Source organism: Thalia democratica, chromosome 5 (assembly GCF_965202585.1).
Source record: "Thalia democratica chromosome 5, ktThaDemo2.hap1.1, whole genome shotgun sequence".
Lineage (NCBI taxonomy): Eukaryota > Metazoa > Chordata > Thaliacea > Salpida > Salpidae > Thalia > Thalia democratica.
Genome location: NC_139169.1, coordinates 79,500,153 through 79,524,958, shown reverse-complemented (window position 1 = coordinate 79,524,958; position 24,806 = coordinate 79,500,153). Strand labels below are relative to the sequence as shown.

Sequence of the window (24,806 nt, the reverse complement as noted above, 5' to 3'; positions counted from 1 at the left end):
ATTTAGATAACCTGAATAGCTGATATAATTTGGTCATTGTCTTGACCGTTGGCTGTACTTTTTAAATAAATAATTTTCAGTTATAGCATGCCGACCTACTGTATTGCCTTAAATTTTGGATAACAAAAAAAAACACTTCATAATGTTTTAAAAGTTAGTTTTATAACTAATTGAATGTTTTTGTTCAAATCACATATTACAACTCACTAGTTTTTTTTTGTTTCAAAACATTTAACATTTTTGTGATGACAATGTACTTCACTGTTTCTTTAGTTTCTTTTTATTTTTTTGATGATTAGGACTAATATTTCATTTTAATATAAAACAACGAAAAGATTAGGTTACTTATTTTGGTCAATTTATGGAAATTTATTTACATAATGTATAAAAAAAAGTTTTAGTTGTTTTTTTTTTTGAGATTGTTTAATGATATTATTAATACCACTTTGTTTTTGTGTCAAAACTTTATTCCGACTTCTCTGTTTTGACACAAAAACATCTGTGGTATATATTCCGATAAGCTTAACTTATCAGGGTCTCCAGGATTTAACGCCTTTTAACGTTACATCTTATGATATTATTAATATTGAGTTTTTAAATGTTTTAATGTTTGTGTTGTTCGATATTTTTTTGGTATTTACGATTCTGACTTTGATTAGCCTTCGCAAAAGCTACAAAAAGTCTTTGAAAAAAACGCAGAATTGAAACAAGCATATCTCAATAAAAGCTCATTACAGTAACCTCTTGCTTATTTACGCACATTGTGTCCACATAAATAACGCGTAAAGATACGAGAGATCGTAAAGATACGAGAGGTACCAAACATACTTACTACAATAGCTGTTTTTTTATATTACTTCTAATTAAAGGAAGACTGGGTACTTTCCCATTTTTAACAATTTGTTTACTTTATTTATAAATATGAAAATTAAAGATAAAGCTATACATATGTTAAAAAAAGGATTTGAATCTATATAAAATAGTGTTACTTGTTGAAAAATTTTACTAATTTTTAAATTAAGTAGATTTTATCTTTACTTTTACTTATATGTGACCTATTTGAAACTTAACATTTATATTCTATTCTACTTCGCAGATTCAATTTATAGTTAAGCAGTTGTTAACAATTAAGTAACAGTATGGTGTCTATATTAAAATTGGTTTCTATAGTCTTTTACAAAAATGTGCATTTGGCGCTGTAATGGATTTCTTCTTTTGAACAAAAATATATAGAATATATGTTAGTATAACTTTTTTTAGTTTAAAAAATTCCTACTTAAGGATAAACTTTGCATTGTATTAAAGATATATTAATGGATTTTTAGAGTAGGAATGAAATTTCATACCATAAGAATTTTGAGGAATTGAAATTAATTTTTTTTATTTTTTGAGTTTTTTAGAATTCTGAAATGCGTAACTAAACGAGAGTGCGTAACGCCACGAGTGCGTAAAGATATGAGAGGTTACTGTACTTTCAATCATAATAGTCGTCGCTTTTACCTTAAATTTACCGATCAAGTATTACAGTTATGTTCTATTACATATATAAACTTTAAAGATATTAAAAAAAGCGCACGGCTGTCAGAAAAATGTAGTATAACCTTTTTTTTCAACACTATCTGGAAGTTTAATTAGAGCAGGGTTTCCCAAAATGGGTGATTCTGAATATCATGGGGCAACAAGTAGTAAAAAGGAAAAAAAGTAAATGAGTTCTTTACAAGTAAAGGGGAGATATCTGATAAAGGTTGGGGATTGATTTTTTTTTTCTGTTGGACTTGTTTGCGTTACCATTTTACTAACAAAGAAATTTTAATGCTCACGCTATATAACTTTGCTTACAAAAATTAAAAATAATCAAAGAATCAAAAGTATTAGAAAAATTTACTTTAGGAAGTAAAATTTAAGTTAAAGTTTTCACTACAGTTAATAAAACAAGTAAACTTTTGATGAAGTTTTTTTATGTAAAATTTATTCTGAACTTATGTTGAATATTTTAAAACCAAAAATATCATTATTATTTTTAATTTATTGACATTTGAATATGTTGTTTAGTAGTTTTGTTTGAAAAAAATTAAGAAGAATCGTTTCTTGTTGTGCTCAAGTTATTTACTTTAAAAAATTATATGATTAAAGTTATTTATAGTTAGCATTTTATAAGTTTGTAACAGTTTTAATTATTGAACTAATTTTGAATTAAAATTATGCACATTAAATTTTAAATTTATACTAAAATTGTGTGCATAATACATTAAACAAAATTTAAAACTAAAGTTAATGTGCAAGTTTTAAAGGATTAGATATTTATTGATCAAATACTAGCTGCTAATCAAACAGTTGCTTAAATATTTAATATATTCGAGTGCTTATCTCACTTAAAAGTGTTGACAAATAAAAAGGTTTTAATTATTTATTATGTATTTTATTTAAACTATTTATGACTTCTTGTCACTTTAGTTTTTAGTTCTGTCTTCAAAAATGCTTCGTATTAAAATAAGGAAGTTTTAATATTTTCATTTAAACTCTCTGAAAAATACGTACAAATCAAAAAACTATGCACTTACATTTTATTACAAATAAGTTAAAAACTAATCATTTTTGAATAGTTTAGTAATAGTTTTACTTTTTAATGTAAATTAGTAAGTAACTACAAAAAAAGCAAACCTTTAAAATTAATTTGGTTAATTTTAAACTTCTTCCTAAATTTTCAAAGTGTAGTTTAATTGAAATAAAATAAGTTTTAGTTGTCTCTTTCAACACAGACGTGACATTAAAAGTAAACTTTACAAAGAGGTTTTTTGAAGAAATTTTTCGTTTGCTTTCTTAAAATAGCAACTTGTACATTGGTGTTAATCGTTGTCATTATGATTGTTTGCTCACGATGACCTAAATTTAATCAACATTTTTGTTTGTTCTAACATTTTTTGTTTTAAAAAATACTGTTCTCTATACACTTTTTGTTTGATATATAAACATCAGCTTATGCTTATATTCCCTTATTATTTTCTATTCACATTAGAAGTTAGATTGTTTTTTAATACTTTTTTAAATTTTACCTAGCTTAGTTTTTTTTTCTAATAAACCTATAACCTTCTTTTAATCTTATTTTATATTTAAATCCGTTTAAATTGTTAGTCAGAAGTTTATAAGTTTAATTATAAGTTTAAATATTCTTGTAATATAAAAAAGGTTATAGTTTATACTTCACAGTAAAACAAAAAGCTAAAAACAAAACTAAAACTAATACGGAAAAACAAATAAAGAACTCTGTAATATTGTTTAGTTTTTTTTTCGTAGCAAAAAGAACGATTTTATTGAAGACCAAAACAATGATTTTTTTTTGTTTATATACTACTTAGACTTTCGGCGACCATATTCTTAGGTTTAAATACCGATTACGTTGGGGCAGGGCATCGTAAGGCAATGAGTCCCCTGAAAGAAATACGGTCAATTTTAGAAATATTTAAACAAACAAAAAATAATTTGAAGTATGCTCTTAGTTATATTTAGTAAATATACAGTAGTGCTAATTGATAATTGATAATCATTTTACTCCTACTTTTCTTAAAAGATTTTTTTTTATATACAATACAATTTCTAAAAGTTACGCGGACCGCAAGGAGTTTTTTAACAAGTCTGGCCAGCGGAAATTTTTTAAGACTTTAAAGTTTTCCACCCATATAACGCTCCTGAGTCAGTCTTTTACTAATAACAAAAATGATGTAGATGGCTTTGAGCAAGTGTTTAGAATGTTTAATCTAAAAAAATTAAGCTATACCAAAGTATTTATCTGGAAAAAAAGTTTTATAGTAGTCTAGTGTGCATAGGTTTGTTATACCATGTCATCCAAAAAAAAAAAACAATGGAAATTATAAAACTTAAGTCATCAGAAATAGTTGTTTTTTATATTAGAATTAAAGTGTTTTCTAAACTTTAAAGTTTAGTGTACAAGTAAGAAAAAGTATAATTTTCTCAAATTTGTTTAAGAAAGTTTTCTAAAATTTAAAATATCGTTAGATTAAAATTTTTAAAAGCAAGGTAGTAAATAAACATCAAAATACTGACTTACTTAAAAGTGTAATGTAAGTGGTAGCAGAAACAGAAGCTAAAATAAGTTTATAGACTTTTTATTTTTTTAATTAAAGTTTTTATCCTTACTCTAACGTAAAAATATTTTATATAGTAAAAACTTATTAGATAAACATTTAGGACTAGCTTTTTAGATTTGTTAAGAACAATTTCTTTAATTTAGTAGTTGTATATATAAATAAGTTTTTCTACTAGTAAATAATGTTTCTTTAAAAATTTACAAAAATACATTATTTATGATTCAGTAAAATCAAAGGTTATCGTCAAAAGTATTATAAAGTCCAAGTACAAAAAATACAGCAATCACTTTTTAATTTCCTTTTATACAACTAGTATTAATTCTTTTTAATACTGGTTATTTTATACTGACAGATTTGTATAATATTCACAGACTTTGAAACCTTTAACTTTTATAGTTTTAGTTGAAATAGTTAAAATTATAAAAGTTTTTCATTAATAATCAATAGAGAAAAATTACTGCGCTTAGTGGATTGTTTGAAAATGATTTTAAAATATAAATATGTACTTGAATTAGTCAATATTTTAGTACTTTTTAAAATAAAAGTAAATAGTTCTTTATCAAATTAAATAATAGTAAAAATTGTTCAAACAAAAAAATACTTAAGCTTGTCAAGTGACTGTAAATTTGAAATTGAACATACATCATAGATTTTATAATAACTTACTATTAGGTGTATATGGTTAAATTTTGTAAGTAAAAATATATTTTAGTTTTTCAAACGTTACATCATAACTTAATGGTATTTCAACACTTAATTTAATGTATTAACAAAGTTTAAACTTCCAGTGTTTACTTTTTCACAAAGCACGTTTACAAGTTTTTTGTTTGGTTAACAAATAGAAACCTGTAGTAGGAAGTAGAAACTTTCAATTCAATTTGAAACTAAAATGAGCGACTTGTTCTAAGTAAAGTTTAAAAAACTTCAAAAGGAAAAATATAACGTATTGTACAAATCATGATTACAATATTTCTATTTGTTTAACAAATAAAAGCTTAAAATAGGAAGCAGAAACTTACAATGCATTTCAAAACAAAAACGGGTAACTAGCAATAACTAATTTGAAAAAAAAAATTGTAAAAACAAGAAGTGTACATGTTATTAGTTGACTAATAAAGCAATTTTTCAAACTCATTTACACTAAAAGTAACCTAAATAAATAAAAAGTTTAAATATCAAATTTAAATATTTAGCTCTAAACTTAATAAACATGATAACTTCAATATTTTCAAATTAGGTCGCTAACTTGTTACACTTATGTATTGATACATTCAACAAAAGTATGAAAATTGATAAATTGAGTCGTTATTTTTTTTTTACTGGAAAGTTCTGCTAAACTAACTTAAAAGTCATGAATTAATTTTTAATACTAGCATTTGTTTAAATGTTTGTTGTAAATACGTGAATGATAGTTTAAGTAAACAAACTAAATTTCAGTTGATTTTAATTAGAACTATATAAGTTATGGATCAAAAACGACTTGAAAAAGAAAACAAATCGCTGAGAAAAACAGTAAAAGGTCTGGAGGAACAAAATGAAAACTTTAAACTAGACAACAGGCAAGCAGTCATTGATGTACTCATAAAAATAATAAGAAACAATTGCAAGCCAGAACACAGCAAAACAATTGCTGAAACTTTAAAAGAGTTCAAAAAATCAGTCAACGAAATCGACGAACAGCTAGAATTAACTGAGGAAGACGTTCTTTTTATTTACGGAGACAAGCGAAATCCTTTTGAGAAAGACTGTTTGAATTTGGAAGATTTGAAAGATGTGAGGGTTGAAAGTTTCATAGACGAGCTGCATTTTCGATCAGACACCCTGGTCAAGGAAAACTGCCGGATGAAAAAACTGCTGATCAAGGAAAGGTACGATTCGAAATGCGCATACAAGGACCTCATGCTGGAGCAAAAAGACTTGGAGTTGAAGTGCGAATGTTTGAAAACTTGTTACAGCAAGCACAAAGCAGACGCTTCGGAGAAGATCAAGAAGCTCGAGTCTGAGAACAACCAGCTGAAATCAAAAAACATGAACTTGCAGAAAGAAAACGACAGTTTGGTTCTGGAGAAGAAAGACTGGAAGATAACTGAAAAAGAGCTGAGGGTGCGAAAAGCTAAAAACGAAAGTTTGCGCAACAAGTTAGAAGAAGCGCAGAGAAAAATTTCAAGATTAGAAAAAAACAATAAAATATAGTTTTACTTTGGATATTTTATCAAAAATTAGTTCGTAGCTTAAAAATATAAGCTAATGATTTGCAAAGTTAAAACGTGTTTTAAGCATTAAATTTTTTCTAGGTATTTTTTTAGAATTATACTCTTTTCATTTCCTTTTGTCTTTAGTAACAAAAAATTTTTGCTTTTGCTAGTTGTGCTCTATAATAACAAAAAGTTTTCCATATTTTTATATTCCATAATTACATAAAATTCCATTTTTCAAACAATTTAAAACTGCTCTTTTTTTTAATTTAAAAAATATATAAAGCGTGAATTTGTTTTAACTAACAGTTACAGCCTATTAACGATTTAATCTTAAGATATTTTGAGATACATAGGTTTTTAAAATTGGAACATTTTGTAGCTGATAAATTTCAATTACTAGAAAATATCATTTGTATATTGCTTACTCTTAAAGATGTTTAACTAGTTAATGGTTATTATAAAATGTGTGATTTGAATATTTTTCAGTAGTTTACAATTAAATAATGTTAAAATAATTAAATTTAAATTAAAAATATTTTTAGAAATTATTTGTGAATTTAAACTTCCAAGAACAAAAAAGTTGTTATATTTTTTTGTTTGCAGTAGGCAAATAAAAAGTTGAAACTTGTGAACCACTGACAAAGTTTAAACGTGTTATTTGCTTTCAATTGATAGTTATCAACTTTCATTTATTTTTCCAGTACAATTGTGTTTTTTAGTTATTTGAAAACTACTTTTCTTACCAAACAAACTGCACATTAACTTTTTTTCATTTTTAAAGCTTTTTTACTTGCTGAAGTACTAATAAATTATTTAAAACAATATTAAGTGCTTTATACTATATTAATATTGTTTAGAATAAATATATATATAACTTGTTATTAACTGTAGTTTTTGAATATACAACGGAATATAGGTAACATTTTGAATTTTGAATAGTTTTATGTGACCAGACCATATTGTTTAAAACATTTGTATTTTGATTCTAAAAAACTATTTAAACACTTTTACAATATTAAAATCAGTATTATTTTTGTTCGTGCCTACCAATACAATAAAGATTATAAAAAAATTTTAGTAAACTGTCATGGACATGAAACTAAACTGTCCTGGTGTACGACTTGATGACCGAAAGGTTTTTTGTACACCTGGTCCTTGGACCAAACTTTTTGAGCGTATTTTTGTCGTTCAATAAACAGTACTACTATATAATATCTTTTTTTTTTTGATTGAAAAAAAAGTTGTATTAAACATAAGTTTGTACTTCTACTTTAAATTGTAAAAGTATGACTAAATCAGTTTAGAAGGCATTAACTTTTTTATTTGATATAACCAATTATAATATACCTTTTCGAAATAGAATAAACACACTAACAAAACACTACAATTTAAAAAATAATCATCAAAAACACCAGCTTAAAAGTATACAAGCTTAAGTTCTATGACAAAAAAGTTTTTATTTATAACATGATTTTAAAAAAAGGTCTGCAGTTTTATACTGACTGGGACCATTTTCATAGAGAAAGATACACGCGGAGGGTACATCTTAACCCCTTTGTGTTTATTTTTTAACTCCGGGCGTGAACATGAAAAACGTCTTTAATTGAAAGTATAAACTTAACATATCTAGTTATAACTATTTTCATTTTCTACAAAAAAATCAGCCAAATAAGTAGAAAATATCTAGAATTGAATATCTATCAATTCTTTTTTAGTTTATACTAGTTCATATTTCCTTACGAAAAAATAACTTTAGACAAGCATTAACTAGATCAGTTCTTGTTTTACTTCAAAAACTAACTTATAGAACTTACAAATAATGAAATTCATCACATGACCAACAACAACAGCATCCGAGACAACCTACGATCGGTTTCGTCCTTATTAGGACTTATCAGGCAGGCATAGTCGTGAGAAACCGCTGTTAAAATCTTATTAAATACAAAGTACAGAAGCGACCGCTTGTTGGTAAAGTTGAAAAAATTGACACAACAATCATTCACAGTCCAACATCTCAGACATTGTCAGCATATTTTGAGATCTAGTATGTGCTCGTTTGATCAGCTTTAACCGATATTCTTTTCGGCCATCATCAAAAAAGTTTAGATGTTCGCGCCATCAACAATAAACTTTACAACATGACCAACTACAACAGCAACTTATGTTATTCAACTTATAAAAGACAAAAATTATTACTTCTCGCTAATTAAAAGTTAACATATCAAAATAACTATCGACATTAAGAATTAGTTTTAAAGTTTTAAATTACTAACAGTTGTCGACCCAAAAAAAACCTAATCCAGATTGAAAGCTGTATATATAGCAAAAGTGAAAATTTCAAAACTTTTGTCGTTATAACTTTTAGGGTAAGTAGAGTTTATAATTGCAGTACATTCTCTTGTATGATGAGTAGCTATCACGCTAATGTGGCAAATGTTTGTATCAACTTGTGTGGTTTTCGACTTAAGTCTAGCAACTATGCAAACGAATGCACTTTACAGACAGGTGTTACAACTAAGCTAGGGTTGACAGCTAATCAGGCCTCTGATTTATACTAAGAAAAGTTTACATCCATATATGGAAGTTTTATGTAGAATAGCTATGACTAGATACAGGTGTTCTATTTTGTTTTTTTAATATATTACCAAAGTACGTTGGAGTTTCTTTTCAAACGCTCAGAATAAAATGTTTTAATTTTTCTTAAGCACTTATCATTAGTTTTCAGTTTTAAAATATTTTATGTTTAAGCAAGCAGAGCTACTAAATGTAGGATAAGTTATTCTACAAAATTTTGTTTGTATGTTATTTTAACGTTTTACTTGTGATAAAATTTTGTTCTTAACAAATAGTTTTATGCTGTTTTTTATCAAACTCTTATAATTTTTTTTTTCATTATCATGTAATATTGATCTCTGATTTAGATATAGTAAAAATGATATAGAGTTTTAACGTTTTATTACTTAATATAACTATACTACTAATGTTTACTGTTTTAACTAAATCACTAATATTTTGAAGTAAAATTTATAACTTTTGAGTTAGTGTATAAAAACAAATTCTATTTCAATTTGTTGAAATTTAACAGGTTTGATAGAACTTTTTTATACTACATGACCAATAAATGAACTTTTTTTTATACTTCAGTTTGTCTTTTGTTGTAAGCTAATCATATTTAATTCAGCCAAAACCATAACATTTTTGTTGTAGTTTAAACTCTGCTTTACCTAGGTCCGACAAAAACTGTTTACATTGTTTTAAAATGTAAAAGGCTGCCGACCCCTGGGCTATAGTATAATGCATAAGATGATCTTTTGAAATACATCCCCTAGTAATTAAACTTATTCGTTTTGTATTACGTTTTTTTGATTTTTTTCAACTGAACTACGAGTCACGGTCAGTTTTTAGTGTTCGTAGAAAAATTGATTGCGGACCGCACTGTATTTCAAAAGTCTTCCCCGGGCCGCAGCTATTGCAATATATTTGCTGTAATCAACATAAACGAACTGTTTTAAACCAAAAATTGTATAAAATAATCAAAAGTAGAGCATTAACAATGAATAATATTAAATTAAGAACCTGAGTTTGAGCTTTTAGCCACAAAAAATATCTGTAGTTTTTTTTTAAAAAGCTATACTTTGAGCTGAAGAGTACCTCGCTGGCCGCATGTTTTTACTCTAAGAGACAAATTTGGATTTCGGGCCGCGGTTTGCAGACCCTTTCTCATGACAAAGCTATACTTAAGTTTATAAAACCAGTTTTTAAAGTTTTGTGACTGATAAAATAAGTCTCAACAACTTTCTATTAAATAATTTATCAAAAGTTGTCTCAAATATTTTTATGTTTATTTCTAAAACATTAAAGTCTTATAAAAACTGGTTATATCGTTTCAAATAATTGTTTAAAATGTAGTTAACTTGCTTTAGTCGGTCATTTTAAAGTCCTTCCTAAATCTTACTTATAGCTATTTTTGAAACAAAACTCATTAAAATATTACTTAACTTTTAAGAGCAATACTGCTTTAAAAAAGAATCCCACAAATCTTTCGATGTAGTTATAAACGGTACGTCTACTAAATTAAAGTGATAAAGAATATCGAACAATCTACTCTAAAAAAATATTAATTTATAAGTATAGGTCTTAAATATAAAACACATTGTTTTATAACTTGATTTTTTGTAATAAATTTTTTGATGTCACACACAGTAACTAATATCAGATTTTCTTCTATCAACAAAAACATCGGTAAAAGTTAACAGAGCAGAAGCCTTGACTCTCGTATGCCGCGAGACAAAAACTAATTGGTTGAAAATACTAATTCAATCATCAGCTAACTAGCCATCGGTAGACTGAGACCGGTTTCGTTCTGATTAGGAATTATCATTCAGTCACAACAGAAAAACTTACGGTCATCAATCTACAAAAGGTTTATCATGCTTTCGGTTGCGACTGAATGATGAGTCCTAATCGGTACGAATCGGTCTCAGTCTACCTAAGGCTTGTGTTCTGGTGATCAAATTGGTATGATTTTCTTTAAGTTCATGAATTTTCCTGACCATTTTAAGTTAAATGTTAATCTTAAGACAAAAAATGGTTTTCATAGCAAACACTGAAGAAAAGTTTTGTACTTCTAATTCAAATGTGTATCATTGTTTCAAATTGTATTGTTTAAGCTAAAAGTTATTTTTATCTAAGTTTTATTGTTTTACATGTAAAAACTGTTTAAAGTACCAGGAAATTATGGCTAAATACTTTAATTCACGATAAGTACGCCACCTTGTTATAACAAACTGTAAAAATATTATAATTTTATAACTTAATACATCCTAATTTGTGGATCCGGTTTACAACTAGATTTAGCAATAATATATCTTGTTGCCAAATTAAATTTAGTAATTTTAACTTTTTTATCAAAAAAATATTTAAAAGTTTCATTAGCACTGTTTGTTTTAATCAAAAACTTCACAGTAGATTATAACTATAAAAAGAAGTTTTATAATCTATTTTGTAATATCAGACCCTTTTATTTTTCGATAGATCACTAGTAAAATTTCTTTTTTTTTGGCTTATTTTAATCTGATTGAAAGTAAATATTTTATTTTTAAACTTAGAGCTTTACTGACTGCTTTTATCGTAGATACTTAAAAAAATTACTATTCTGGATATATGACTTTTCAAATTCGGAATAATATTTTTTTTTTTGAATGGGACACAAACTTGAGTAATAATTAAATTTTTTATAAATAAAAATAGCTCTTGTAAAATTAATCTATACCTACAAACACGTTTTTTTTGCATAAAAACAGTTAACTAAAAGAAAAATTTTGAAGTTACTAAAATTGACTACATTTTAAAACTTATACTAGGCATATCTAAAAAAATATTTAAGTTTAAAAATAAAAGTGCATGTAGGTATTAATTGTACTTCAAGGGTTTTTTAATTTTCAAATACATATAACTTTTTGAGTTGTTTGTAGCCCTTTAAAAATTTTTTTAAGAATTTTAAACGCCAAATTTGAATAGTCGTGCACCTTATATTCTTAATGTTAAATTGATATTACTCAGTAATTTAAACTTTTAGAATTTTAATTGCTCAAACTTTTAGTTTCCTTAAAACTTTTTAAAACTATCATGAAACATAAGATTACCTTTTATAAACTAAAAATATTTGTAAATTTTACAACAAACCGTGAAATGGTGCAAAAATATAATAAATTATAACTCAACTCTAAAGTAAACATAAATCCAAAATGCCAAAAACTATTAAACTTGGGTTTTTTAAAAATTACTGATTTTTTCTTGATATTCAGTTAATATTGTTATCTTAATTAATATAGAGTATATCATTATACTATAATCTGGGTTGTCAAATGTTTTTGGGTCTATTCTTAGTTTAAAGAGTTTAAGGTAAAAAACAGTTTTAAATAATATAAAAATATTGAAAAGATACTGCAAAGCTACTTTAAATGTTTATTTTAAAAAATAAATATTTGATAGTGACAAATGTTTTATATCTATATGACAGATTTCATTGTGTAAAATCAAAATTGTACTAGTAATATGTAAAAATTGTTTAAAACTCCAGGTTTTTTTGCCTAAATTGTCAAATTCTAGGTTTTTCCAGGTTTCTAGGTTTTTTTGCAACCCTTCATAAGACTGTTTATGGACTAAAATCAGTAATATAACTTTAAAACGTTTTTTTTTTTATCTATTAATCCTTTAAAAGTATTAATAAGTTAAAAAACTGAACTGTATTTTAATATAAAAAATAGTTTAATGCAATCTTTAATGTGGGTGAGAAATTTACATATACCAAATTTAGTATAATACTCAAAAAAGTTCAAAATTTTTATCTTACAAAAAATAAACTTGCAAACTTCATTTAGTTCTTGTATGAACTTTCAAAAATTCATTCGTTTTCATTTATTAATAAAAAAAGACTTGATAAAAAGACGGGACAAATTTTAAAGAACATAAGCATTGTTTTTAGTTCAGCTTTTTGTATTTAAACTTATTTTTTCACAACTTTAAATATCTTGAACTAGTTGCTGGGTTGCCACTATTTGATTAAAAAAAAGCCAGGCTGAAGATAAATCTAGTATAAGTAAATTAGAAAAAAAAGTAATACGTGCCAAAAATAAAAAACTAAAATACTATTTAATTAAGCTGTAATAATAAAATAATAACAACACAACTTAGAAAAACATCAGTAATTTTTAATAACGTGAGAGATAAAAGTCATTAAGACGAGTTTAGATTTGTGAAAATGTCAAGACTAGCCTGAGTTTTTAAAAATTTCAAAATAGTCAAAACTTTAATCAAGCTGAAACACGTAAAAAAAACTTTTAGTTTTAACATAAGTAATTTTTAAGAACAAAAAAGTATAAAGTCAAACTAGTCTTAGATCTGTATAAATACCAAGATTTACCTGTTTTTTTATTAAAACTAGCCTATTAAAACTAACTAATTTTATTAAAACTAACTAAAAGTTATTTTGAGTAGCTTGAATGTGTGACAACCTTGTAATTAGTTGTTTATAAAATATTTATACATACAATATACTTTATTTTACAATTGTTGTTTATGGCACGGCATTCTAAAATTATACACAAAAAAAATGGTTTAATTTTTTTATGTTTGAGTATTTTTGTACACAAAGAAAACAAAGAAATAAAAAAAAAAGCATATAAAAACAAACAATTATTCATTTTTATCAAAATAGTTCACATGTTTTTTGTTTAAGAAACTTAGCGAATTAATAAACTTTTACAATAACAAAATTACCATAGCTATAACAAAGCAATTAGCTGTATATTAAATTTTTTAAACATCGTAACAAAAAATAATTTAATCGTATATAACTTTGTGCGAACCTTTTTAAGTACTTAATTTTCAACAATTAAAACTTGAAAGATTATTTACAAAACGTTAGGAAATAATATTATGTACACATTATTAAGTTTGTAAATTTTTTAAACTTGTAAAAGTTGTATTTTTAAGTATTACAACTTTTGTTAGAAGTAACTTTGAAGTCACAACTTTAAACAGGTTTGTTAAAATCTGCCCAACTTTTTTCTCAATTTAAAAATTCATTATATACAGTAGGCTTTGACTTTTCCGTAAAAAACATTAATTAAAGATTAGAAAGAGTTAAAAAAGCATAAAATAAAAAGTTACTGATAATTAAAATAGATTGTTTTTACTAAAATCTCATCTAATCACACATACCTGATTGACTTTTCAGGCTGTGAGAAATTGGGGCATTTTTTAAGAGACACGTTTAGAACGACTCACTTAAAATAACCATGACAACAGTTGTTAGGGCGGATTTTTGTTACCGGAAATTTTTAAACAAAATTTTTAGTAAAAACCAGAAAAAGAAAAACTTACATCATCTGTTTTCAACTTACAACTAGAAATTCTGTTTTTCTGCTTAGAACACTGAAGTTGCCATGGAGACCGCTCATTGTTGGGGCTGTTGCTGGGGAGGGTATCCCCCTTGTTGCTGGGGTGGTTGTTGGGGAGGCGGTTGCTGTTGGTAACCGGGGTAACCACCCGGTTGCCCGTGGTGGGGGTATTGGTGTTGGGGGAACCCCTTACCTGGGGGCATTTGCCCGTTGTACGATGTTGGCTGGAAATAAATAGTTTTTTATCTAAAATTATTTATAATTTTGTTGCTTAAATTTTCTAATTTATTACATTATGTTTGGTGATTTAAAACAAAAAAAATTGAATCTATTTTTTGTTTTCCGGGAATAAAATAAAATATTTATGAAGGAAATGTGATTAAAATTCATTATACTTAAACAACATACTACTTACAATTAAATTACATCACTGCATTAAAAAACTTTTTAAAACTATGGGACAAAATTTTGAAATAGTAATTAAATTTTAGTACTTATCTCATTGTTATTTCTTAATAACATTTGAAACACACTTGTGACGAATCAAAAATAGTGCAACAACTTTATAAGATAAATGTAATTTGTAAGTACTCTAGTTTTAACAGGGTGGCCAAAAAATTCTTTGGCAAATTTTCTTCTATTTTTCTTCCTGGTTTTTAGTAGTTCTTTTTGGAGGTTTTTGAAAGTTCAATTTTTTTTGACTTCTTTTAGTAACAAATTAATTTTAATTTAAAAAACGTTTTTTTGATAGATTTAAACTACTTAATAGATACAGTATCAGGGAAATTTTTTTCATTTAGCCTGACTGAGACCAATTTAGCCTGACATTTTTTAGGTATTGAGGGGGGGGGGTAGTGATTAGTAGTATTATAGTCTCCGACTTCAATCAGCTTTATCTAAAAAATATGTTGAGCTTTAAGATCTGCAAAAAGCAACTCATAGCTTAGTTTTAACTCAATAAAATAAGACTAAATTGTGAAAAAGGTGATTGACCCCTCCCCCTATGCCCTTAACATAACAAATTCAGTGATAAGTTTTAAAATAAGTGATATATCTAATCTGTTACTAGTGAAAAAATTTAATATGTATTACTAAACACAATTGTTCAATTCCCGGGAATGACATTAAACTATTCTGGTGTATGACTCGACAACCGAAAGGTTTTTTGTACACCAGGTCCTCAGACCAAACCTTTTAAGCATTTTTTTTGTCGTTCAATAAACAATAACAATTTAATTAATCACTAAGTAAAAACATTATAACCAGAAGATTTATATCAAAACGCATGCAATGTCGTGTTTTATCAAAATTTAAAATGAAACTATACACGAGTATTAAAATTCAAACAAACAGCCAAGTCGAATATTCGTAATTATGACGTATATAATCTACTGAAACAAAATAATGAAGATTCTTAAAAAAATTTTAGAGATTCAACAAACGGTTTTAAGCATTTATTTTTACAAATACTAACTGATTTTGTCTTCAATAACTAAATTTTTATTTAAAAATAAATTCACATCTCAATTTGATCTAAAAAAGATTTCTCAATTTTATTTAATCAAAAATTTTCAAGCATTTGAACTGAGATAAACTGATATTCTTAAATTTTTAAATAATAAACTGATTTAGCCTGACTTTTTCAACTTTTTTCAAAAAAACTGATTTAGCCTGACTTAGCCTGACGCGCACGAACCCTGCAGTATTAATCTTTGTTTTGTTCTATATCAACCTGTACTATTATTTTTAATCAATTTCTTCTTAGATGATTGTTCAAAAGCTTTTAGGTTGATATATAACATAAACAGCCATACAATCTTGTTAATCTTAATTTATTATTTTTTTATTATTATTTATCAGCATATTTAACTTAATAATAATTAAAATTTTGTAACAACTAATATGAAGTTAAACAAAAATGAATTCAAGAACTAATAACATAAATAAATAAAAAAATTTATGGTTTTATCATAGTCTAAATCTAAACTAACAACCATAATTAAATGAAAACATTGAAACCTAACCAAATGATACTTATCATAGCTACTTTAAATAAATAAGACACAACTAATTACCCTGCATTTATAAAAAATCAGTTTGTCCTGAGCTTTTGAAGCAGTAGAGTTTTATTTTTTCTTAAAGGTAATTAAAATTTTTATGCATTCAGAAATTAAAGTTTGTTTTGCTTCAAGTAAACTTATACTTTATTGAAAGAATTATAACTCATTCAACAATCATTTTAGTCTTATTAAACTAACAGTGCAATCAACCTACTATAATTTTTGTTTACTACAGTACACATGATTATAGTAATAACAAATTAATTTTGTAATTAAGCTCATCAAACAATAAAAATAAACACTATTTAATTAACAATATTTAAAATTACATTTAGTTGGTAAATATAATAAAATGTCTTTCAACTTTTAAATGTCACTAAAACCCAATTATAAGTACACAACTTAAAATTCAGTAAAAAACACAATTTAGAAAAAAAAAAAATTATCGACTCAAACCAATCAAATTTCAAAATATTTACTGAAATTTATATTTATCTAGGAGATAAAAGTGTTTAGCAATTTTTTTTTTTAATTTTCTGATTTTTTTAGATAACTTCAGAACTTTTCAATGATTTTTTAGTTCAAGTTTGCTTGTTCCTTATGATTTTAAACTAAATAAAATAATATCATACTACTAAAGATGTCATAGAGTTTTTTTTCAATCATGTGTTTTTTTTTTCTAAGTTCTTAGAAGCCTTTGTCAATATTTTTAAGCCAATGCATTGATACAGCATAAAACTTTTTCTTATCATTCAGTTGAAATTTAAAGATAATTACAAAGATTCTGTTTATTAAAACAAAAAATAAATGCACTAGAACGTTTTCGTAAAATTCTTTTGTAATGAATACTTTTCAAAAAACTAATTCAATACATAAGTAACTGTATATGTTGGTAACAATCCTTTTCACAATACTTTGTGTAATGTAATATTTAAATTTTAATGATCATTAGGTGCTATCAAAATTAAAGGGTATAGTCGTTCATATCAGTATAATAAAACAAACTTAATATTTTGATTCTGTAAAGATGTTAAGTTTAATATAAAAATACCAACATTTTGCTATGTTTCAGAATTAAAAAAATGTATTTTTTGAATTATTGCTGGATGTTATATTTAAGTTTAATATAGTCTATATTTAATAAAGTTTGGCATAACAAGCCTTTTTTCTTTCATTGTATATTTTCTTGGAAACTTGAAAGTTTAATAAAATATTCCTGAAAGTAGTTTTTATTTTTATACATTCTGCTAGATGTGAGAGAAATTTGTAAAACTTTTTGAATTGTTGCGAACATTTGAAAAAAATCAAGCAGCTATTAGTATCAAGTATTTAACATGGTTGCCACTGATAAAGCTGAGAAAAATTTCCTGACTTTTTACCAAAATTTTCCTGACTTTTCTAAATCAAAACTTAACATAAACTTATTCTAAAATATATAATCTAACATATGAAACTATAAAAAGCTTTGAATCTAACTTTAATACAGGTTAAAAACAATAGTTTTTTGCTGAATTCTATCATCAAACTTCCAGTACATCAGTTAAACCACCTGGGTATGATTGATGTTTGTAACAAACAGCTCTATCAGCAAAATACTTTTATTATTACCTTAAAAACACAGCTTGTCTGAAAAAAGGCACAATGTTTAGCATTTCCTAGCATAAATGTATCTAGATAAACAAGCGACATATAAGGAACTTTTACAGTTAAAACATTAAAACAATAAGAACCTAATCAAATACTGTTTTTTTTAAATGTATGAACTAAATTATTTTCTCCGTTTTTTTATTAGCACTTCAACCTCTTCATCTAATGAAGATATGGTTTCCTTCAATTGAACTACATTACGCTTCATTTTTTTGGCAGTTAAATCATTTGCCTCATTTTAATTAAATCGCTCTCATCTGCTGTCCCTACACTTGTTGAAGAGAATCTTTTCTCTAAATCAAGCCACAACTTGTGGGCTTCATTTCTTTTCTTTTGGCACTCATTTATTTTTAATTTTATTTATAAAATATTTCCTCTTATCATTTAGTATAAAATTTGTAACAAATAAATATACTCTTATTTACTTTAAAAACTTAAGTTACTCTACAAAAAATACAAATAAACTTAATTTTGGCATATACCTCTCTTATAACTTATTTTATAAATTTAAACAACTTTGAAAAAATTTAAAAAACTTAAGTTACTCTACAAAAAATACAAATAAACTTAATCTTGGCATATACCTCTCTTATAACTTATTTTATAAATTTAAACAAATTTGAAAAAATTATAAAGAGGTAAAGTATACACATTAACTTGTTACATAAAATACTAAACTAACTTCAAAGTTATAAAGAACTCAACTATTTACTTTAACAAAAACACTTTGATTCTAAAATTATGCTAGATAAACTTTTGTGTATATATCACAGTTTCACTATGGAAGTGTCCTTGCTACAGATCATCAATACTAAAAAGCTTACAAAAATTGCTTGTTCAAGTAGGGTACTTGTTTAATATGTTAATAGAAAATTTTTGCAGTTTTTTAAAGGATATTTTACTAATTTATACTAGATGAAGGCATTGAAAATAAAATTAAATATTTTTGTAAATTTCTGAGAAAGTTTTGGAATTTTATTTTTTTCTGACTTTAAGGGACTTTTAATTAAATTTTATTATTTGAAATGATGGCTTCGGAAAACAAGAAATTTTGTAAATTTAAACTGACAAAATCAGACTTTTTTTTTTAATTTATCAAATTTCCTGACTTTTTTTCAGAACTTCTTTTTTTTCCTGACTTTTCCTGACTTTTATAATTTTTTTAGATTTTTCTTGACTTTTCCTGACCGAGTGGCAACCCTGATTTAATGGAAATATAAACAACCTATTTAAACTTAAACGAAATTTATATAAAAATTAAGTTTAAACATTTGAGTAATATAAGCAGCTTATAAATATCAAACGTAAATATGAACACTTTATATTAATTTAGATCTAAACTTCTCAATGATGGTTATCAGGTGGCAATAAACAGTAATGTAAGGGGCAAAAAGTAAAAACATAAATTTACTAGTAAAGGGGTGATACCTTATAAAAAGAGTTTTTTTTTTAATTTCTGTGGGCAACCATAAAAACGAGTTTCGGTTAAGATGGTTAATGTTGAAAAATAGCTCATTTCAAAATTTACTGGTTGATTTAAGAGTTATAGGTAAGTATTTGTTTAATTTGTTATAAGACTAGTTATTGGATTATTTATTATGGGATGGTTGTTCGTGTACATAATTACAAAATGTGAACAGAAGTTCAAAAACTGTTTAAAAAATGTTACCGAAAGTAATGCCAAAAGATCCAATGGTTTCAGGACGCCCTGCTATTTGTACAACTTTTGAAACTTAACTAAACTTAATTCAGGAACATTTAGCAGCATAATACCAGCTGCGAATGCCAATTACTGAACATAACAGATTTACATCAAAAACAGTAAATTTTAGTTCAATTAATTATTGTTAACTTATAAAATTCATTTTCGTGACTCACTGGTTGATGAGGTGGTTGCCCGTACGCCATGTAGTGGGGCGGCATTCCGGGGTGGCCAACGGGGTGACCCGGATGGCCTGGTTGGCTCATGGGCGGCATGCCGGGGTGTTGCATGCCCGGGTGGTGCTGCATTGACATACCCGGGTGCATTCCAGGTTGGCCAGGATGCATGCCAGGTTGCTGAGGTGGCATTCCAGGTTGAGAAGGTGGCGCTCCAGGTTGCATGCCTGGCTGCATTGGCATACCTTGGACTGCTCCGGGCTGACCCTGTGGGTGCGTTGGTGGCCCTTGCGGCTGTTGCCCTGGTTGCCCTGGCTGCTGCGGAGGAGCTCCGGACTGCCCAGGTTGTGCTTCCGGCTGCATCGGCGCCCCCGGCTGAGGTCCTTGCTGTGGCATTCCTGGTTGAGTTTGGGCCATTGGACCAGGTTGCGGAACTGGCGACTGGTGCTGGGTTGGTGTTCCCTGCTGCATGTTGCTGGGCGTGCCCGGTTGTTGTTGGGGAGACTGGTGGGGCGCCCCTTGCGGTTGCGGGGTCATTCCTGGTTGCCCGGACGACGGGGAAGCTTGCGGCATCGGTGGCTGCTGAGAGGGTGGCCTCTGTGAAAAAAAAAACAGAATTTGTAGATTTAAAAAAGTTTAATTCCTATTGTTAGCTTAACAAAAGACCTTGTAGAACTTTATTAAGCTTGTTAAAAACATGCAGAAATCAATCTCAGACTACCTTAATTAAATTTAGACACTAAAGTATTTTTCAGTTTGTTAAAACTTTGACAAAAACTATAACTTGTTTCTTAATTCACAAAAAACAAGTTTCTGAAGCAAAGTGTAATTTGCTGCAGTAAGAATACTTAAGCTTCAGAAGAACTTTGGAAGTATCATAAAAATGTGTACTTATATGTATAATTAAGTATTCAAAATTTCTCAGCCACATCAATTTTTACTACTGCTAAAGTGATTTACATTTACTTAAAATATACAAACTTAATTTCTTCAAACAATAAACGAAATTCAACCAACAGACTCTTGAAAATTTTGATTAGAGTGTATTTATTTGACAAAAAAAGTAGTATATTAAGATTAAAAAGATTATTTAATGTTTTTTTTGATAAGTTTTTTTTTTGATGATGACAAAAATAATTTATCTAATATTAGTATTACTATGATCTATTGTTTGGTAGATTTATTGTTTCAAATTAAAATTTTACTACTTAAGGGCATAGGGGATCCAACATTTTTTTTACTTAAAAACATAGGATATTATATGAAAGCTTTAAGTACAAACTACAAGCCAGTTTTTATAGAAAAAAGTTATCTTAACTAACTTTTGAGATATTTTTTTTTAGAAAAAGTCTCCTATACAAATGTATGGACCACAAATTTTTTGGGGTCAATTTTTCCATAAATTTTAAAAATATTAAAAATTTATCTTCTCCTTCATTTTTTGAGCTAGAGGCCTCAAACTTCCAGGAAACGTTCCTTTTATAGTTTAAAAGAATTTGAATATTGCAACTTTAAAAATATTAAAAACTAAAAATTTTAGATAAAAATAGCAAAAAAAATGTATTTTAAGTAAAAATTTTATTTTTCAAAAAAAAAAAAAATCTGCATTCAATTTTTTTAAAACTTAATAATAGACTTTCTGTGAAAATTTGAAGAAGATTGCTTAAAAAATGAAGGAGGAGATAGATTATTTTTGCGTTTTTAGTTTGTGCCTTCCATTAGGAACCTATTGAGGTCATCAACTTTGATTGCTTATATCTTAAAAATTACTTTTTATTTTTTCATGTAAAATGCCTGATAGTTAAGATAAAACTCTATAGAATAAGACTAACTTTTAAAAACCAAGGTGGACTCCAATGCCCTTAACATGTAAAAACTGTTCAAAGTTCAAGTGTTTTTATTTTTTAATTTCTAAAATTCTAGGTTTTTCTAAATTGTCAATTTCAAGGATTTTTATTATTATTTTTTATTATTATATTACACATAATGATGTGTGTATATATTTATAGTATTCTAGATTTATCAAGGATTGATTTCTTTATCAGATCAGTTTCCACTACTACTAAAGCAATTTACACTTATTTAAAATATACAAACTTAGTTTCCTCTGCCAATAAAAAAAAATTAATCAACATTTATTGAAACTATTGATTAAGTGTGCACCCATTGGATCAAGTTAATTTCATAAACAACAGTTTATAACAAACTTGTTGTGGTGAGTTTGCCACTGAAGCCTGTTGCTGTTTGTCTTCAGCTTGATTCTGTTGTTCAGGCTGCGGTGTTCCACTCTTTTCAGCTGCCGGTTCATTTGATCCTTGGCTTGCTGGCGGGTTTGCTCCAGCTGGTTGCTTCATAACACCCTGTAACAAACATAAATAAAAATCCTGTATGTAAAATAAAAACAGTATGTTGCAGGTTTGCCAGAGGTTTTTACTTTTTTTTCAGGTTTTCTGAATCTCTATCTAGTTTTTGAAAGTTTTTGGTTTATTTTTAGTATAAAATATTAAAGGTGAAAAACTGTGTTTGATAGAGAAATGCCAAAAAGATTATGCTATGCATTCTAAATTTCGTTATTTTACATGTAAAAACTGTTTAAAATTCAAGGTTTTTGTGCCTAAATTTTCAAACACCACAGTTTTTCCGGGATTCTTAGCAACCTTGATGTTAATAGACACTTACAAACAACAAACATTCAGTAACCACTTTGCTTACCGTCTATGTATAATTACTTCTACTTAAATATTATCTTAAATATTATTGCAGATCTCTATGAAAAGGTAAGGTTTATTTGAGTGGCCACTGGTTTTTGAGAAATTTCTTCAAAGTTTTCTGAGTTTCATCTAAATTTTTAAAAGTACACATTTTTAGGTCTATTTTTGGTTTAAAGTTAGGTTTGAGGTAAAAACCGGGTTTGTTAGTATATCAAAATTGAAAACATTCTGTGAAGTTTTTTTAAAAGTGTTTTTTAGTAAAAATATTTTTTGATGATGACAAAAAAAATTATCAATATGAAAGATTTTTTGTGTCAAATCAACATATCTAGATTTTTTTTTAGTTCCTCAAATTCCAGGTTTCTCCAGGATTCCAGGTTTAGTGGTCACCCAGATTTATAAAAGAACAATTTAAAACAAAATATTCTGATAAATACAAAAAATATATAATTAAATAAAATAAAATAATTTAACTTAAACTTTTAAAACTTGTGGAGCCTCTCCAACCTAATTAAAGATATAAATTAACAACATAACTCCAACAACATATGAATAAACATAACTTTATAAATTTTATATATAAAAAAATTTCATCAACCTGTGGAGGCCCTCCCATCATCCCTGGCTGCCCGTTTGTCTGGTTCTTGTCGGCTATGGTGGCTAGGTACACCAGATTCCTGAGCAAAACAGATTAATACTTTTAAAACATACTAAATATTAAATAAAAATCCTAAGTTTTTATAAAAACAAAACTTTCCAAGTTTAAAATAAATTTATAACAACTAAAACTAAACATAACGCAAAAAAAAATAATATTTGAACAAGTATAAAAAAAATTTAATAGAAAATCAAGTAAAGTTGCAAACCTAGAAGCCACTCCATCTATCAACTAAAATTAGATAAATAATAAAATAAAACAAAACTAAATGTTAAACAAGTTAAACCTGTGAAGAACAGATTGGTACGATACGGCGTCTTTCATTCTACCATTTGACTGGCACTCAGCAATTATCCTGATCAGGTAACAGTTCTCATCCAAAAGCTCTTTCACAGATTTCTGGCTGACCTCTTGTTTCATTCCTGTCGGCATCAGTGATAACGACATATTATTGTTCTGAATTTAGATTTTCTCTGAAATGTTTGAATATAATACTTTAAAATATTTTAACTTGTTTGGAAATAATAGAGAAATATAAAAAAGTTTGTATGTAAAAAATATTTTGAACACATACTTAATATAGTATTTTAACTGCAGGGCTGCCTGTCTTTCAGTTAAAAAAAAACTTACTTGTCCTAAGTGACAAAAATCTGTCTTGAGTCACCCTGAGATTTTTTAAGTTCTTAAAATAGTTTTTTTTTTAATTTTTTTCAAAATTAATAAATCTAGTTCTTCAACAAAACTAGTTATTAAGTAACAATATATTGAAACTAAACCAACTAAATCTCATTCAAAATCCATAAAAAACTGTCCTGAGATTTTTTTCTTAATTTTAAAAATATTTTGAGTTAATATATAAAAACAAAACTATCCTGAGTCAGCCTCAGTTAAAAAAAAATCTAAATATCTCGGAGCTATCTCGAGTATCCTGAGTATGTGGCAACCCTGTAATTGACTACTATTAATTAAAAACCAACAAACTGTTTTGTACTTAATATTAATTAAAGCATTTTTTAATCAATATATAAAAAAAAACTTTCCTAGAGATAACATAAAATCAAGGGCGAGGATAAGTTTTTGTTTATAAAAAAAATTACATTGGCACTTATTTCAAAGTTATAAGATACTTTTTATAGGTCAAAAATTTTCAAAGATATAATCAGTTTTGTAAAAGTAATCCAATACAAATGTATAGAACACAGACTTTGTAATGGCCAACTTTCTCTGAATCAAAAATATATTAAACTCTAACTCAATTTATTTTCTACAGCAGTGGATAATTGATAAATAAAGGTTTTGTGCCACCTGATAAAACTGGTTTATATGATAGTTAAAAAACAAAATAATAAAAAGTGTGCTCAGATCCAGTAAAAATAAATTTTTACTTTTTAGTAATCTGAACTATTGAAATTAAAAATTTATCAAAATAAAAATCTTATAAATATGTTCATTTCAATATTCTTTTATTAGAGATCTATTTGAATGAATTTTTGAAAATTAAATATTTAAAGGCATAGGGTAGGTGGGAGGTAAATCGCTTTTTTACAAATTGACCTTATTTTATAGAGTTTTAACTAAGCTACAAATACTTTTTACAAATTTTAAAAAATCAAAATAATTTTTGAGATATAGCAGGTTAAAATC

The 24,806-nt window shown here is 26.6% G+C and overlaps 1 protein-coding gene across 1 annotated transcript; it reads right to left on the bottom strand.

Moving 5' to 3' along the window:
• Nucleotides 1-13,672: 13,672 nt before the first annotated feature.
• Nucleotides 13,673-23,629, bottom strand: LOC145835828 (uncharacterized). Its single transcript, XM_082943557.1, has 5 exons — nt 23,449-23,629; nt 23,103-23,181; nt 22,001-22,153; nt 19,794-20,390; nt 13,673-14,432 (listed from the first exon to the last, which is right to left on the bottom strand). The coding sequence occupies exons 1-5, from the start codon at nt 23,607-23,609 to the stop codon at nt 14,265-14,267; spliced, it is 1,158 nt and encodes a 385-aa protein (XP_082799683.1). The 5' UTR covers nt 23,610-23,629; the 3' UTR covers nt 13,673-14,264.
• Nucleotides 23,630-24,806: the final 1,177 nt, after the last annotated feature.

Bases quoted from the DNA above. Each gene is read 5' to 3' on its own strand.
- LOC145835828 (XM_082943557.1), bottom strand. From the start codon at position 23,609: ATGTCGTTATCACTGATGCCGACAGGAATGAAACAAGAGGTCAGCCAG. The intron at 22,154-23,102 runs GTTGATGAAATT...TGTTTGTTACAG, and splicing joins TGATGGGAGGGCCTCCACAG to GGTGTTATGAAGCAACCAGC. The intron at 20,391-22,000 runs GTTTGTTATAAA...TTTTTTTCACAG, and splicing joins TGGCAAACTCACCACAACAA to AGGCCACCCTCTCAGCAGCC.